The 14440-nt window shown below is 43.8% G+C and overlaps 1 protein-coding gene across 1 annotated transcript in view; it reads left to right on the top strand.

Moving 5' to 3' along the window:
* Positions 1-14440, top strand: part of adamtsl4 (ADAMTS-like 4) — a 35016-nt gene that overhangs the window by 8762 nt on the left and 11814 nt on the right. The window contains exon 5 of the mRNA XM_062399767.1: positions 9459-9561. Coding sequence (XP_062255751.1) covers positions 9459-9561 — 103 coding nt within the window. The remainder of the gene's footprint in view (positions 1-9458; positions 9562-14440) is intronic.

Here is a 14440-nt window from a genome sequence, read left to right on the forward strand (position 1 = left end):
CGTAAACCAAAAACAGATTTTTACTATCATTGGAGTTATGCATGACACATGTAGGGTCATGTATCATGGATGGACGTCAATGTCTTATTCATCAGAAAACAACACATTTTAAAACAACATTCAACATTAAGAAGTTAGTTTTCTATGTAAAAAAAAAAAAGTTACGATTGTTAAAAGTCAGGTATTGAAGGACTGAGATTTGATTTAGTTGTTGTCCTTCAAGTCCCAAAAGTTTAGACCATGTTTAGATGTACAGTTCAGGACGAACCAAGGGGGGGGGGGGTTTAATGGTGGAGCCAAGGGTACCACTGGCCACGCCTGAAATCGGATTAGGCCTTGAAGAATTTTTGTTTTCCAATCATTTCTGCAGAACACAAGGAAGGAATGACTTGAATGTTGACCTTGCTAAATCAGGAATTGTACATTAATGACATATAATTGGATCCTCTGTGGACTATCACTTGGACCAACTAATGGCAGGTATCTCTCTTGGGCTTATCAGAGTGGTTTTTCTTTTTAAAAACAACAAAATGCAATCATAAAAAGTTTGATTCCGTCTCTGCTTTCACGGAAAATGGAACAACCACGAGCGAGATATTGCACATGATGGATGGAGGAACAGAGAGATGAGATAAACTGAAAGAAACAGATCTATAGTCCCCTTTTGAGATTTGATCATGGGGACAAAAATACTTCATGAAGGACATGTGATCAGGTTATTTATGCCTGGAGGCCACTGGCAGCAGGTCCGATTTGTGTGAGACTGTAGAGGGAGGTGAAAAGATAGATATGAAGTAATACCACACACACACCCACACGCAAACACACACACAACTACAGAATCATTTCCCCTCTCACACTCACTCTACATGTGGCTGTCACTGAGTGGAAGTAGACACTTGAGTCTGGAGACAGGTTGGCACTCATGAGCCCTTGACTTTTTCTCTCCAGATAAGTTGGCAGCCTCTCGTCGTCTTTCATCCTCCTCTCTCTCTGTCGCTATCTGACTTTGGGCGATAGTCCCTCTGTTAAAACAGATTTAGCAGCTGGCAGCGTACAGGCCGCCTGTGTGCCAGCAGTGCTAATAGCAGTCCTTTGAGGACTGAGCCTGACTCATTGAGTTACATATTTACTCAACATTAGCGCTTGCTCTCCAGCCTTGTTTGTTCCTGCAGTGGATTGTTGGTTCGCATTTTTATACGTCCGATCATTGCTTGAAGAGCGGTTCAAAGCTCTGATGAATGCAGGACTTTGCCCAGGCTTGTACATACATGTGTGTGTTTGTCAGTGCGTGTTTGTGTGTGTGTGTGCAGGCGTGTTTTTGCGATGGTAGGGAGTGAACCAGACTGAATGTGACACATGCTATTATCTATTAGGTGTGTTTGTCATAACACTGCGCGCCTGAGGCCCATCACAAGTGTGATTGGCTGTGTATACATGTGTTTTTACTGTTGCGTAGAAGCAAATGGGGAACCAGGAGAGGGACAGAGGAAATGAGGAGGGCGAAAGGGGAAGGGGTGTGTGCGTGTGTGTGTGCGTGTGTGTATGTGTGTGTGTGCGTGCGTGCGTGTGTGCATGTTTGTGTGGGCAGGGTAAGTATAAGTAGTAGTGAAAGAGAGTACTGTTTTTAGAAATCTGCACACAGTAGTGGGAGAGTGAGCTAAAGGGCAAAGGGACAGAGAAGGTGGAGAGGGGGAGGGAGATGGAGGCTAGTAAGGGTAAAAAAAAGGTGCCAAAAAGCAAGTCTCCAAAACATAAAACATGACATTACAAGTTGGAGAGGTGTGTGTGTGTATCTGTGTGAGACAGAGAGAGGGAGAAAGGGAGAGAGAGAGAGAGAGAGTTGTATTGTGCAGGAGGTAAACGAGGAGTAACAGGAGGGATGGTCAGAAGATGCAACAGGGAGAAAACTCAAATCCTGCAGGAAAAACAAGAGGAAGTTTGTGCCAGAGGAAGAGAGGGATTCATGGAAATGTGAAGTGTGTGAGAGTTTGTGTGTACAGTACGAGCGTGTGTGTGTGTGTGTGTGTGTGAGCAAGTGTAACCAGAGAAGAAGTTATTCTGTCAGAGCGAGAGGGTAGGAAAAGGTGGAATTTGAGAAGAAGCTCTCTGAAAGGAAAACAAGAAGAAGACACTGCAGCTTGAAGCGGACGTCTCTGCTCTTCTCGTCCTTTACACTCTGTCTTTCAAGTGTTTCATCCACAGATTCCGGTGAATCTCCTCTCACTTCTTTTTGCTGTCCTCTTCTTCGGAGTAAATATTTACGGAGGGTCACTGACAGTGCATGGCCCTGCAACATGAAGTGAGGGCAGATGAGAAGCATGTGGATTTTAGAGGTGAGTGTAGGTAGCACTTCAACACGCGGACTAATGAGATCGATACCGTCGGACACCGGGGCCTAATTCCCACTGGGGACAGGGGAGAGTAAACATCGCTCTGATCAGTGTCCTCTTACTGTTCATCTGCTGAAATCCAGATGAGAGAAGCTCGGAGTTGTTAATATTGACTCACAGCAGAGTGCCATTTGACCATGGATCTCACCTCACAGGCGACATATGGTTCCAGGCTGCCACTGATAATATTTTGGCTAGCAATTAATACAATACACTAGAGAACACACCTCCACCAAGGCCCTAGAGTCTCCTAAAATTCATTCAAGCTGCACCAAATGTACACACTCATAGATATAAGTTCCCTTATTACCTCCACCAAGGATGTCATGTGTTCACCCCTCTCACATGTTTGTTGGTTTGTTTGCAAGCAAGATATCACAAAAAAGAAAACTCAACCGATTACTTCCAAACTTCCAGGAAGCGGTATGCGTCAGGGAAGGTGCCAATAAATTATCCATGAGTGTGTGAAATTTAGTGCAGCTTGATTGAATTTAAGGGGAGTGTTTGGCCTTGGCGGAGATATAGACTCCAGAGAGTCATTCTAGTTTCCTGGAAAATTGGTGTAAATATAAAACGAAATATTAGTTCCATCTCATAAAGTTAAAGAAAGTGGGTAAGAAAATTCTGGATCCGCCCCCTGATCAGAATCTGCACCAAATTTGAATCCTCATGGTGCAGAAGCTGCCACCAGAGCATGGTCGGCATCTTTTCACAGTTTTAGTTATAGGGTTATAAAATCAAGTGCAGCAATCCATCAGTGATAAAACAGTTTTTCTGTTGATCTATGAATCATCCCATCATATATCATATAGTTTGCTTTACAAAGAGTTTGTTGTTGCATTTGTTTAATGGTAGTTAGTCATTTCTTTGGATAGATTTTTAAAGTATTTAAACTCAGGCTTCACAATCACATGTGATTTATCACTCCACCTCTTCTAATACTGAACACATTGCCCTTGAGCAGACTCATAACACAAAGTTATTGTTAGAGTTTACACTGAGGAAGGTCACTGATCTCACGGCTGCAGCTGAAACCTGAGGAGTTTATGTTTTACCAACCTGACTCACTTAACGTGGCTTCAGGCTGCAGCAGTCATGCGATCCGTCATTACACAGCGTTTAATAAATTATCACGACTGTCAGCACAGAGCTGCACTCCTCTGCTGTAACAACTGAGTGCACACGATGCCACTGCTGTTGTCGTGGAGCAACAAACAGGCCCAGATGTGTTGGATTTCCGCTCCACACATTCACAAAAACAGTCCAACACATGCTCTCATTCATGTGCAGGTCCTTTGCTTCTTTAATAAGTCGAGGTAGCTGCTTCTCAACAGAAACCAGGTACGTCTCTGCTTGTTAAAGACTGATTACATTTGCTCCTGTTTTCTATGAGTTCTCCTTAAAATCTCTCTTTCATGTGGCTTTTCATCTCCTTTGGTCTTTTTTGCAGTTCCGGCTCAACCTTCTCTGATATGCACCAATACAAAACCTTTTATTTGACAGAATCAGCAACCTACAGAAGATGTGGGTTTATGTTTAGATCTTATGTTAGTTTTTAATTTTAGTTCCATATGTTTGGTTTTGATTGTTTTTTCTTTTGATATAATCAACGGTGGATGAGGGGCATCAACTAACCGGAAGAAAAACACAATACAAATACAGGCTATTATTTATTCAGCATTTATTATGAATATGTTCATGGTTAAACTGTAAAGATTACATTTATATATATATATATATCTTCTGAAATAATGGTAACAAAAATGTTTCACTACCTAATCTATATCGATCTTGTTGTAATTACTGCCGCTGGGAAAAGTCTGATTTCGATTAAACATCTCTGGTTCAGTTTTCCTGGCCAACATCAGTAAAACTGAGTTTGAGATAAAGAACAGAGGACAAAGAACACAAGAAGCCACAAAATAAGAAATAAACAAAAATGCAATGGTAAAAGAATGAGTTGTTTTTCACATCCGACCATACAAACGGTTTCATCACAGTAACAATGAAAACAGAGACTCACAACAATCCAAAGGATGAAACTGTCGGAGAAAATGCTCCAGAACACGAGCAGCCTGACGATGGAGCCCCGAGCGTCGGCAGCAGTGATTTGAATTCAAGTTTAGTGATTTTACATCCAGGTGCAGAAGCTTCCAGGCAGAAGAAGCAGCATGACACGGAAGAGGCTCTTTTAGGCTGAGTCTGGATTTAGGGATCTGTTTGTGGAAATTAGTCCAACGTGAAAAAAAAGCTAAACTGTTCACACTCTCCAAGTGTCAATCTCTCACTTTGATGTGTTATTATTGAAATAAGTGAAGTTATCACCTTGCATAAAATATATGTTTGTAGAAATATGATGTGAGTGTGTTGAGGTGTGAGGTGAAAAGTGGAACGTGGAAACATTTTCTTGGTCTGTGCCTCTGAGCCAAGTTCTTGTTTCATTTATTGATCTTGTGGTTACAGTGTTTATTTTGAGTTTTACATATTTCCTTTCTTTTCTTGACTTTTCTTTTCCTCCAACACTGTTTCGAAGCTTGAACTGTCTCGATGCCTCCTCCTCCCCCCTCCTCCCCCCCTCCTCCTCCTTCACTCCTGTGACTGTTGTTGACAGATGAGCAACGTTTCCTCCGGACGACTCCTGACTCCCAGCCCCCCCGACCAGGGTTAAGGCTGGAGTCAGGGTGGTGCCCTGCAAGCCTCCGACTCACGGCCTCGGCCACGAGATTAGCCAGAGGATGTTAATCGCTGAGAACAAACACACACACACACCCGCCCATACAGTATCAACACATGTCATGGATTTGTGTAGCATGCAGTCATTACTCCTGCCGTGTGACGGATGTTGATTTATGGCTGCAGGGACCAGCCGTAGGTTGTTTAGTCTGAGTGTGTAATGCTTCAGGAATGACCGGCCAGCCTTAACCTGCATGTGGTATTGAGGCGACTCTCGGTTGTGTGATGAGGACGGCGACAGGGACGCGTCACCTGGACTCTCCCAGACGGAAACTAACATGCGGCCAAAGGTTCCTGCTTTTTCCCACATATTCCCCGTCCCTCCTCAAAGCTCACAGGTCTTGTGTGGGTCGGTGTTTGCGTTACACGTGGTAGCGTTATATGTGATCAAGAACTTGGCTTGTGTATGTTTATGTGGGTGGCGATTTCATGTGTGTCTGTCTGTGTGTGCACAAAACAAAGTCCCTGGCCCTCAGGCGGTTGTACCCAGACACACACACACACACACACAGACTTTCTCTGGCCTCCTTGTTCCCTGGCAGTAAAAACACATCTGCCAGCTCCTGTACAAAAACACAGGCTCTCTTTCAGCAGCTGGATTTGTTTTTCTTTCACCTGCTCTCTGCTCCATCTTTCAGCCTGTCAGTCCAGGGTGAGACAGTTTTTACATCTTTCAGCTCATGCTGCTTTCATGTTTAGTTATATAAGCCTAACTGAGGCTTTGAGCTGCCCCCTCTCAAGTACAGTGTTTCAGAGATGAGTTGTGATCGTCTGAATGAATATAAAAAGGATAATAGGAAATCCAGATTTTAGTGTTGGTCTTTTTAATCATCAGTCTTATCTGTAATTGTATCATTGTATATACCAAGTTAAATGCAGAATTGTGAAAGACGTCACTTTTGTTTCCCAAACCTATTTTGAAGAAGAAAATGAAGGCAAAAGGTCTAACGATTTCCCATCCACTGTACACCTCCACCAGTTTACATACCGACCTCTGCAGTGAACTTTCCCTGTGCAGTGAGGGCGTATGACCAACTTTCACTTTGACCTCTGAAGTGTTTTAGGTAATCTGGCTGCACTTGTGTACATCCTGTCTGAATCGTCGACCTCTCGTGTGACCACTTGCCTCGTGTTACTTCACCGATGCAATCGCAGCGTTCCATGTTCCCAGTCATTACTTCACCGAGCACATTGTTATCTTTACTGACTCATTTCCATGAGGAGTGGTAATGATTGACACAACTTTCAGAATAAGACGCAGACAGGTGGTGACTGTTATTGTCATAGTTAATCGAGTAAAAATGAATCACCTTTAAAAAGTCAGTGTGTTATTTCTCTCTATTTATGAACCATAAATCAGTTTAAGGGGATGTGTCCATAGTGTCAGCGGGGTACTTGAGTTTGGATACCAACATTAAAACAATACTGTACCTGCAGAAATACAAAACAGACTCAGCAAACTCCCTTTTCTAAACATTGAACAAAAGATAAACGTTAAATGTTAAACAAATAGCTCTACAAGGATAGAGAAAATAAAAATAGAATTGTTCTATATGGGATTTCAATCAGGAACTATCTGATTACATAATAGGCAACATCACACTTTGTTGTCTAAACATATAAAAACAGTATTAAGTAGTACCTGAGTACTTTAGTCACATCCTGCCACTGACATACTTCAGTTCAAAACTCCATCTCCTCTCTATGAAATGTTGTTTTTATCACAAAGAGCCAGAAGATAGTAAACTAAAAAGTCAAAGTAATGATATTTATAGCTCAACGATTGTTTCTGTCATTTTAGTATAGCGCTTATCACAGTCATGCAAGTTCTCATGTTTCCGCTAAGTTTTATTTGAATCATGATTGACAGCTGAGACTGACTTATGATTGGTCGCGTGAATCAATGAGACCTTGATACCACGGCTCCATCCCCCAAGACGGTGGCGTTCATACATCTGGTATATTAGCTTCATTTCTGGATCTTCATATACAGCACGGTTAATCCACAGGTAAATAAACTACAATGAGGCCAGAAAAACTTTAAATCTTAATTTTCTTATGTTGCTAAGTGATTGAGCTGTTGTGACTGGTACATACAGTACATTCCTGTGGGTTAGATGTTTTTAATTCCATCCTTTTCTCTCTGTCTTTGCCCATTCAATATCTGCCTCTCTCTCTTTTGTCTCCTCTGTCGCTCCACGCCTCCACCTGTCCCTTCGCTCCCTCTCTCCTCGGCGGTTATGAGGAGACCCCCTGACCCTGAGCTCACAGTAAATGGGGGGTAAAACTATAGAGTATTCCAGCCTTTACAATAACACACAAATTCTCCGGCAGAACCATGAAACACCAGTGAAAAGGTTTTTTCTCGCTCCTGTTTTTACTCTCACTTCACCTCCTCTCCCTAGGCTTTCATTCAGCCCATTAGCCTCCCTCTGTTTTTACACACCCTAAACTCTTTTGGGAGGAGAACCCACTCGCCCTGTAGCTCTCGTACAAACCCAGACGCATGAATGAACACACTTGACATTTTCTTGCATTCTTTCTTTTCTTTTGCATCCCTTTTTTATCTTGTCAGCAGGCGCCTTCTCTCGTTCTTTTCTTTTTAACTGAAGCATCCCACCGCTGCACACTCCCCGTCCTTGTACATGTGTCTGCGGTTGGTGTCCAATCATTGTTTATGGCCTCACACGCGCACACACACAGGCACTGATACACAGAAACTATCCAGTTTATAATGGGGGCCCAACATGTTTATGTCCAGCAGAAATATTTACTACCATTACCAACCGCATTTCTCACAAACATCCGAGCAGACTGAGGGGGGGGGGGGGGTCACGTGCGTATGCTGACCCTCAAGCGCCTGCACACACTCACATGTTCACTCGATGCAGCTCCGACCAACTCGCATGTAAGCGGCTTAAGAAGGAGCGGCCATAAATTCGAAAGACAAAATTAAGTCTGTTTCAGAAGCGTGAAACCGATGCAGAGCACAGCACATAAAGTTTGACAAGCTGGTTTCACACCTCGCGAGAACAGAAAACAACAGATGATCCCTATGTGAGCGCCCGGTGATGTGACGGCCACAAGCATTCCTTCTCACTGTGTGAAATTCTGCGAGGCCGGTGTCGATGAGTGCATGCTTTGACGTTTCATCCATGAGAGTCTTTTAGTTACACTTTGTCACAAGAGGTGGGTTCACATGGGAACTGTCTGTGTGGGTCTGGTGGGAGCGCATGTGTGTGTGTGTGTGTGTGTGCGTGTGTAGATGGACTACTCCCTCGCTCTCGTCTCCCTAGATGAGAAGCTTTCCAGCTGTTTGTGACAGCTGTGTGAGCGGAGAGAGGTTAAAAAAAAAATAAAAAGGACAAGAGAGACCGATCAAAGAAAGAGAGCGGAGGGGAGAGAAGAGAAGATTGTGGAGCTGAGATCAAGAGTTGCAGGGAAATCCGAGAGCTCTGTGTGCGGTATGCAAGAGTGTGTGTGTCTGTGTGTGTCTGTGTGTGTCTGTGTATGTGTTTGAACTCTGCTGTATATCAGAGGGTTGTAAACTCAGTGGGTTTTTTGACCAGGCCGGATGGTTGTTGCTTCCCCAAAGTAACAATAACAGATGAAGTTGAATGTGTGAGCCGTGTTGGACAAAGTGTGTGCGAGTGTGTCTGTGTGTGTGTGTGTGTGTGTGTGTGTGTGTGTGTGTGTGTGTCCCAGGACTATGCTAAACCTCTCTGAGTTATGGTCAGTACAGTATGAACCAGCAGGGTCGTGTCTGTGACGATCCTTCAGCTGATGTTTAAGTGCAGTTATGCTAAAACCTTTTCCACTCTACAGCTCGTCTTGAATGAGCGCAAGTTGGACATGAGATCACACACACACACACACACACACACACACACACACACACACACACACACACACACACACACACTCACACACACTCACACACATGCTCACACAGTCACTAGTATTCTGTGGTCACGCACTGAAAGTCACAGTGGATTTATGTGAGCTGCCTCTTCCAAAAAGTCTATTATTTCCATATGCTCCTAATACACTCGCCAACTGCCAAAAGCAGCATGGAGACAGTGTGTGTGCGTGCATGTGTGTCAGTGTGTGTGTGTTTGTGTACGCGGGTATGGAATGGTTGCACTTACCGCTATGATCTCGAGTTAATTCTCCTCTTCTTTATTAGCTGTTTTCCCCTCACTTTAACTTGCAGCAGCCCACTCCACCCTCGGGTCTTTGGGGACCGGGAGAGAAACAGGTTTACGAGCTGATTGATTTCATATTATGTTAATGTGAGGCGCTGACTTCTCTCTGCCTGTTTCTGTCCTCCAGGTGTGTGCAGGTGGGGCGCTGGACTCCAGGGCGGAGCAGTGTGCAGCGTTCAACACCCAGGAGTTCATGGGTCGACTCTACGACTGGGAGCCTTTCACTGAGGGTGAGGCCTGCTGTGGTAACACGCGCACACACACACACACACACACACACACACACACACACACACACTAACACACACACAGTAGTTTAGGGGTTCAGCTGCACAATACGAGAGGAGAGGAGAGGTGAGGTCAGTATAAAACGTGTGCTGTTCTGGCATCAGTGCAGGCCTCCCTGTAGCTGGCCCAACCCACCACAATCCCCTCCTCTCATTGGAGCAGGCAGACATCTACATGAAGCGTGATGAGAGTCGAGGGAGGAAAAGAGAATGACTGGAACTCACTCTGCTTTTATTCTCTTCACAACACACTCTCCCTCCTCGCTGTTTTCCTCTCATTCGCTCAACACATCCCTCTCTCCCTTCCTCTCCCGTCGAGCCTCTCCTCTCCTCCCTGCTCTGACTAAGCACTCAGATTCCTAGTGAGTGAGATAAAGAGCGCAAGACGAAGAGCGAGGTGAGAGGTGATGGGATGCAAGTGTTTCGTCACATGACCGCTGGGAGCAAAGCGAGACAGTAATGCCTGTGTCCGCGTGTGTGCACGTGTGTGTGTCGGTGTCATTGTTTCTCTGTATGTGTGTGTGCGTGTATGTTTACTTTCTTGTGCAAGAGAACAAAAGTTCAGCCCAGTGGAGATTGTGTCTGTTTATCTTTGTTTTCCACGGCCGCCAGGAAAAGAAAGAGGAAGAGAGACAAACAGAAATTTGAGGAATTCTACAGAGAAGGAAGAATGGATGTAGAGAATATGTCAAACTTGGGAGAGATAAACAGAGGAGGGGAAACGCAGCTGTGGGATGATATCAACATGTACTCGTCATCGCACTTAGAAAATATGTGTACGGGCCTCTGTGTATTTACAGTGCGACTTTATTGGCGAGTGCTCTGGCCCCGCGGCCGAGCGGCTTAATGGAGCCAAGATAATATGCGGAAAAATGTTTGCATACGTATGTTTGTGTATCTGTCTGTGGTCACTGTAACAGCTGGCTCGAGTTACTCAACACGCTCAGTGTGAGAGCGCAGAGCCAGACGCACTAGAACAGCAACACAGTTCGTCTGCGTTCATCAGTTTGATTTCATTCCATCTTAAGACAATACACGCATAACACACTATTACACACACACACACTGTTCAAATACACATAGCACACCCCATTAAAAACAGAGATTTACACAATCAATATTATCATGACAGGTTAAAGCTGCACTCCTCATTGTTTTAATATTAGATAAACGGAGGTCGCGCATAATGCAGACCTGCAGAGAATAATTACCCAGCTCTGCAGTTTCCACTCTAGGCTCATTGTTTAGCTTTTCCAGCACCTCAGCGTTAGTGTAATGGTTCACCGCTCCCATCAGCCTCGTTACCTACCACAGCAGGAAGAGGTTTTCTAGTGGAAACGCTCGGATGAAGCCACTGTACAAGTTTAACACTGCACACTAACTACCCACAGATGAAGTTAGCTGCTTTCAGATGTGCACTGAACTCCGGATAATCTCCCCACATTCTCCAGAGGGGCTGTTGTGCAAACGCTGGACTTTCTCTAAAGAGTTTTTCCAGCTCAGGCCCCAAATACAAACCTCCTCCGCGGGATTCACCACGAGCGAGTGGGCGAATTATTGATAATTCACAAATGGATTGAAAAAGTGGTGATACACGTTGAAGACAAGGAAGAAGATGTCAACGGAGCATTTTTGAGTCAGGGCCGATGCGGGCGTTGATGTGTGCAAAGCAAAAACACGTGATCTCTGCATCTGCCCGCTGCGCCAGAAAGTGCATACTGGACCTCCAGTTATAAACAAATACAACAGTGTTTTGTGCCAGTCTGATGAAGGAAGTGAAAACTTTGGAAATGTGCTACACTCAATCATTGTATTTTCCTGTGTCAGACTTAAATTTGCCCAAAGTTTAATAGTAAAGTAATAACACCCGGGAGTATAACTTAATAGTTTCCTCCAGCTACTCCAGCTTCCTCTTCAAAGGCCAAAGACGTTCAGGTAGGCGTGGGTAGTATGAATGAAATAATAAAATATCACAATATTTGAAGATATATTACATTTTCCTACAAAATAAGTGGAGGAGCATTTGTTTTTGGACAGCGGAGCCTGATGGCAAACATCTGTTTCTGTGTAATCCAGTGAATATAGTTGCTGACAACATTGCATTAAAATGGCCAAATCCGATCACTTGAAATATAAGAGGCAGGTGTTTTGCTGTTTGATTTCCTGTTTTTGTCCAATGGAACAAAAGGTTTCAGTCTAGGAGGATCTTTTTTTATACATTTTATGTAATTACAGGAGCAGACTGAGGGCAGTTTGAGGAAGGAGGCAGATCTAGACGATGCATGCCGTCCATCAGTATCAGTAGCTCTCAGCTGGAGTCAGAATGTCTGCATAAACACACAGGGGCTTTTCCTCATGTCCACCACCCCTGCTCCAGCGTGTTATCGAGGGGGGAGAGAGTATGATTGCTGTACTTATCCTGAACTGAGCCGCTCTTAAAACGTCTCCCTCTGAATCCAAGTCCTTGCCCTCTTCTCCGGCCTAGCTTATTTTAAACCGGTTGTGTCCTTGAGCTCTGCCGGGCCGGGGACGGGGACGGGGCCCGGACAGAGGAGAGAGAGCAGGGGAAGGAAAACAGACAGACAACCTCTGATAGGGGCGTAAATCAAATCAATCATGGTACGTGCATTAGAAAGACACAGCTCGGTTATTTTACTGTGAAGTTTTCGCAGATGACGTCAGCTGGGCCAGACACACTCGGTCTGTGCTGGAGATGATCCTTTTCCACTCTGCTAAGTAAACTCTATCGCTCTGTTTACTTCAGTCCGGTCCCATTGGCCGCAGCCCAGACCTTCATATCTAGTTTCCCATCAACACACTGGAGGCTGTGAGGAGTGTGTGTGTGTGTGTGTGTGTGTGTGTGTGTGTGTGTGTGTGTGAGAGAGTTTTTCGACACTGAATAGTATATTAGTAAATTTCTCTCCAGCTGCACTCATCTGTTTGGGACGCTGTTGCGTTTATTCCCCATGAGTATTTATGTTGCGCTCCCGCCACTCTGTGTATGGTTACTATGGCTTGGAGGTGACAACACTGTTATATATGACTTGCTAAGTACTGCGGCCTATGGTTTAGAACTGGAGGTTTAAACTATAAAGCTGCCAATGCACTCAGAAACCACAGAAGCGATGGTGCTGACTAATTCCCCCCACATGCTCCGCTCTGTAAGCAGAACCACTGTAGTTTTGTAAATCGCTGCACGTGCAGGTGTTGTTTTACCTCAATATTCTTTTTTTTTTTGTGCAGGCCTCATCCCCTCTATGCACCCCCGCTCCTCCCCTCTTCCTGTCCCACTGCCTCTCTCTTTCTCTGTCACTGCTGGAGTTGGTTTAGACGGAGAGATAGTGGGGAAGTATATTTAGACAAGATATATTCCACTGTCTGAACACTAAGCTCAGAGAGGGAGAGGGAGACAGTGGCAGAGAAAAAGAGAGTCCAGAGATGGAGGCGGAAAAAAGAGGAGCAGAGAAGCGGAGCGGAGCAGTAGAGAGAGACAAATGTGAGATAAGGACCAAAAATAGTGAGAGGAGATTAAGGGTGATTAAGAGTGGGAGGACGCTCGAGCATGACATCAGGACAGGAAATGAAGAAGAGGAGATGGAGCATGAAGGTGGTGAAGATTAAAAATATGGAGAGAGAGAGAGAGAGGGAGGCAAAGGGTGATTGGGTGGCAACACATTTCCCACTTTTAGCTTCCCCTCTCTTTTCTTTCTCTCATGTACTGTATATTTGTCTCTGCAGTTATTAGACAGTAGCAAATAACAGTTTGGACAGGACGCAAGATTCTCATGATTTTCCGATTTTCTTAACATTCGTGATACATAGTTAATTAGATTGACCTTTGTTGGTTATTCAAAATCATGAACATTAATCGGTAAAATCAATAAAAATAGAAAAAGTACATATATTACTGATATATTGAGGCTTTTTCTCCTTTTCTGTGAAAATAACATTAAAATAAAGCAGTTTGCTGCTGAAGGTCGGAGTCAACGTGAGCAATGAGTTTGAATATATATCATATTCTTTTTTTTATATTTAATCTAGTTTTAAAAGATTTAATCTTTTTATATTTAATTTAGTTTGTCTTAATGAAAGTTAAGGTCCAACGTTTCCTTGTTTTGTCACAAAGAAGATCAGAGACTCACCACATTCTTTAATTGGTACCAGAACATTGCTGCACACAGTATGCTGACGATACACTGTTGTATGTTGATGAAACTATTTCTCATTATATGATAGAGACATTCACAGAATTCACTTACCTCTGATTTATATTAGTGAACTTGTCACTGCTCTCTAAACTCTGGCTAAATGATTTAAGGATAGTGGAGCTGATGTATACCAATGCCGTGGGACAACTTCATTTCCCGAATTATATTTATAAACAAGAACTGAAGCGGGCCGTCTGTGCCACGGTGTGTGGTCCATGTTGTGATTAACCATCGGAATAACATGCTTTGACTTTTTGAAGTGTACTTTTTTTTTAACCTTTAATATTTATCAGCAAATTGTTGTACCTAGTGTACATGACCTTCATTTCACTAGAAACTTGTCAGTGGCGTAACGTGTATGATTCCTCACCACTTAGCAACTTAAATACTGTCTGCAATGTCTTCACTTATTGGGTCATGCAAACAACCATGGATTGAAGACACAAAACTGCCCACGATGTCTTAGTCGCAACTTAAACGTTTTAAATTGAGAATCTCAGCTCAGCCTTCAGGCAGATGTACGTATTTTAGATAGAAGATATTTTCTCTTCGTGGTTCTCTCCCACTGACATACTCATTTTAAACCTTCTCTTTCCTGATGGAATGAAAACCAA

The sequence above is a fragment of the Platichthys flesus genome, chromosome 11 (assembly GCF_949316205.1).
Source record: "Platichthys flesus chromosome 11, fPlaFle2.1, whole genome shotgun sequence".
Taxonomy (NCBI): domain Eukaryota; kingdom Metazoa; phylum Chordata; class Actinopteri; order Pleuronectiformes; family Pleuronectidae; genus Platichthys; species Platichthys flesus.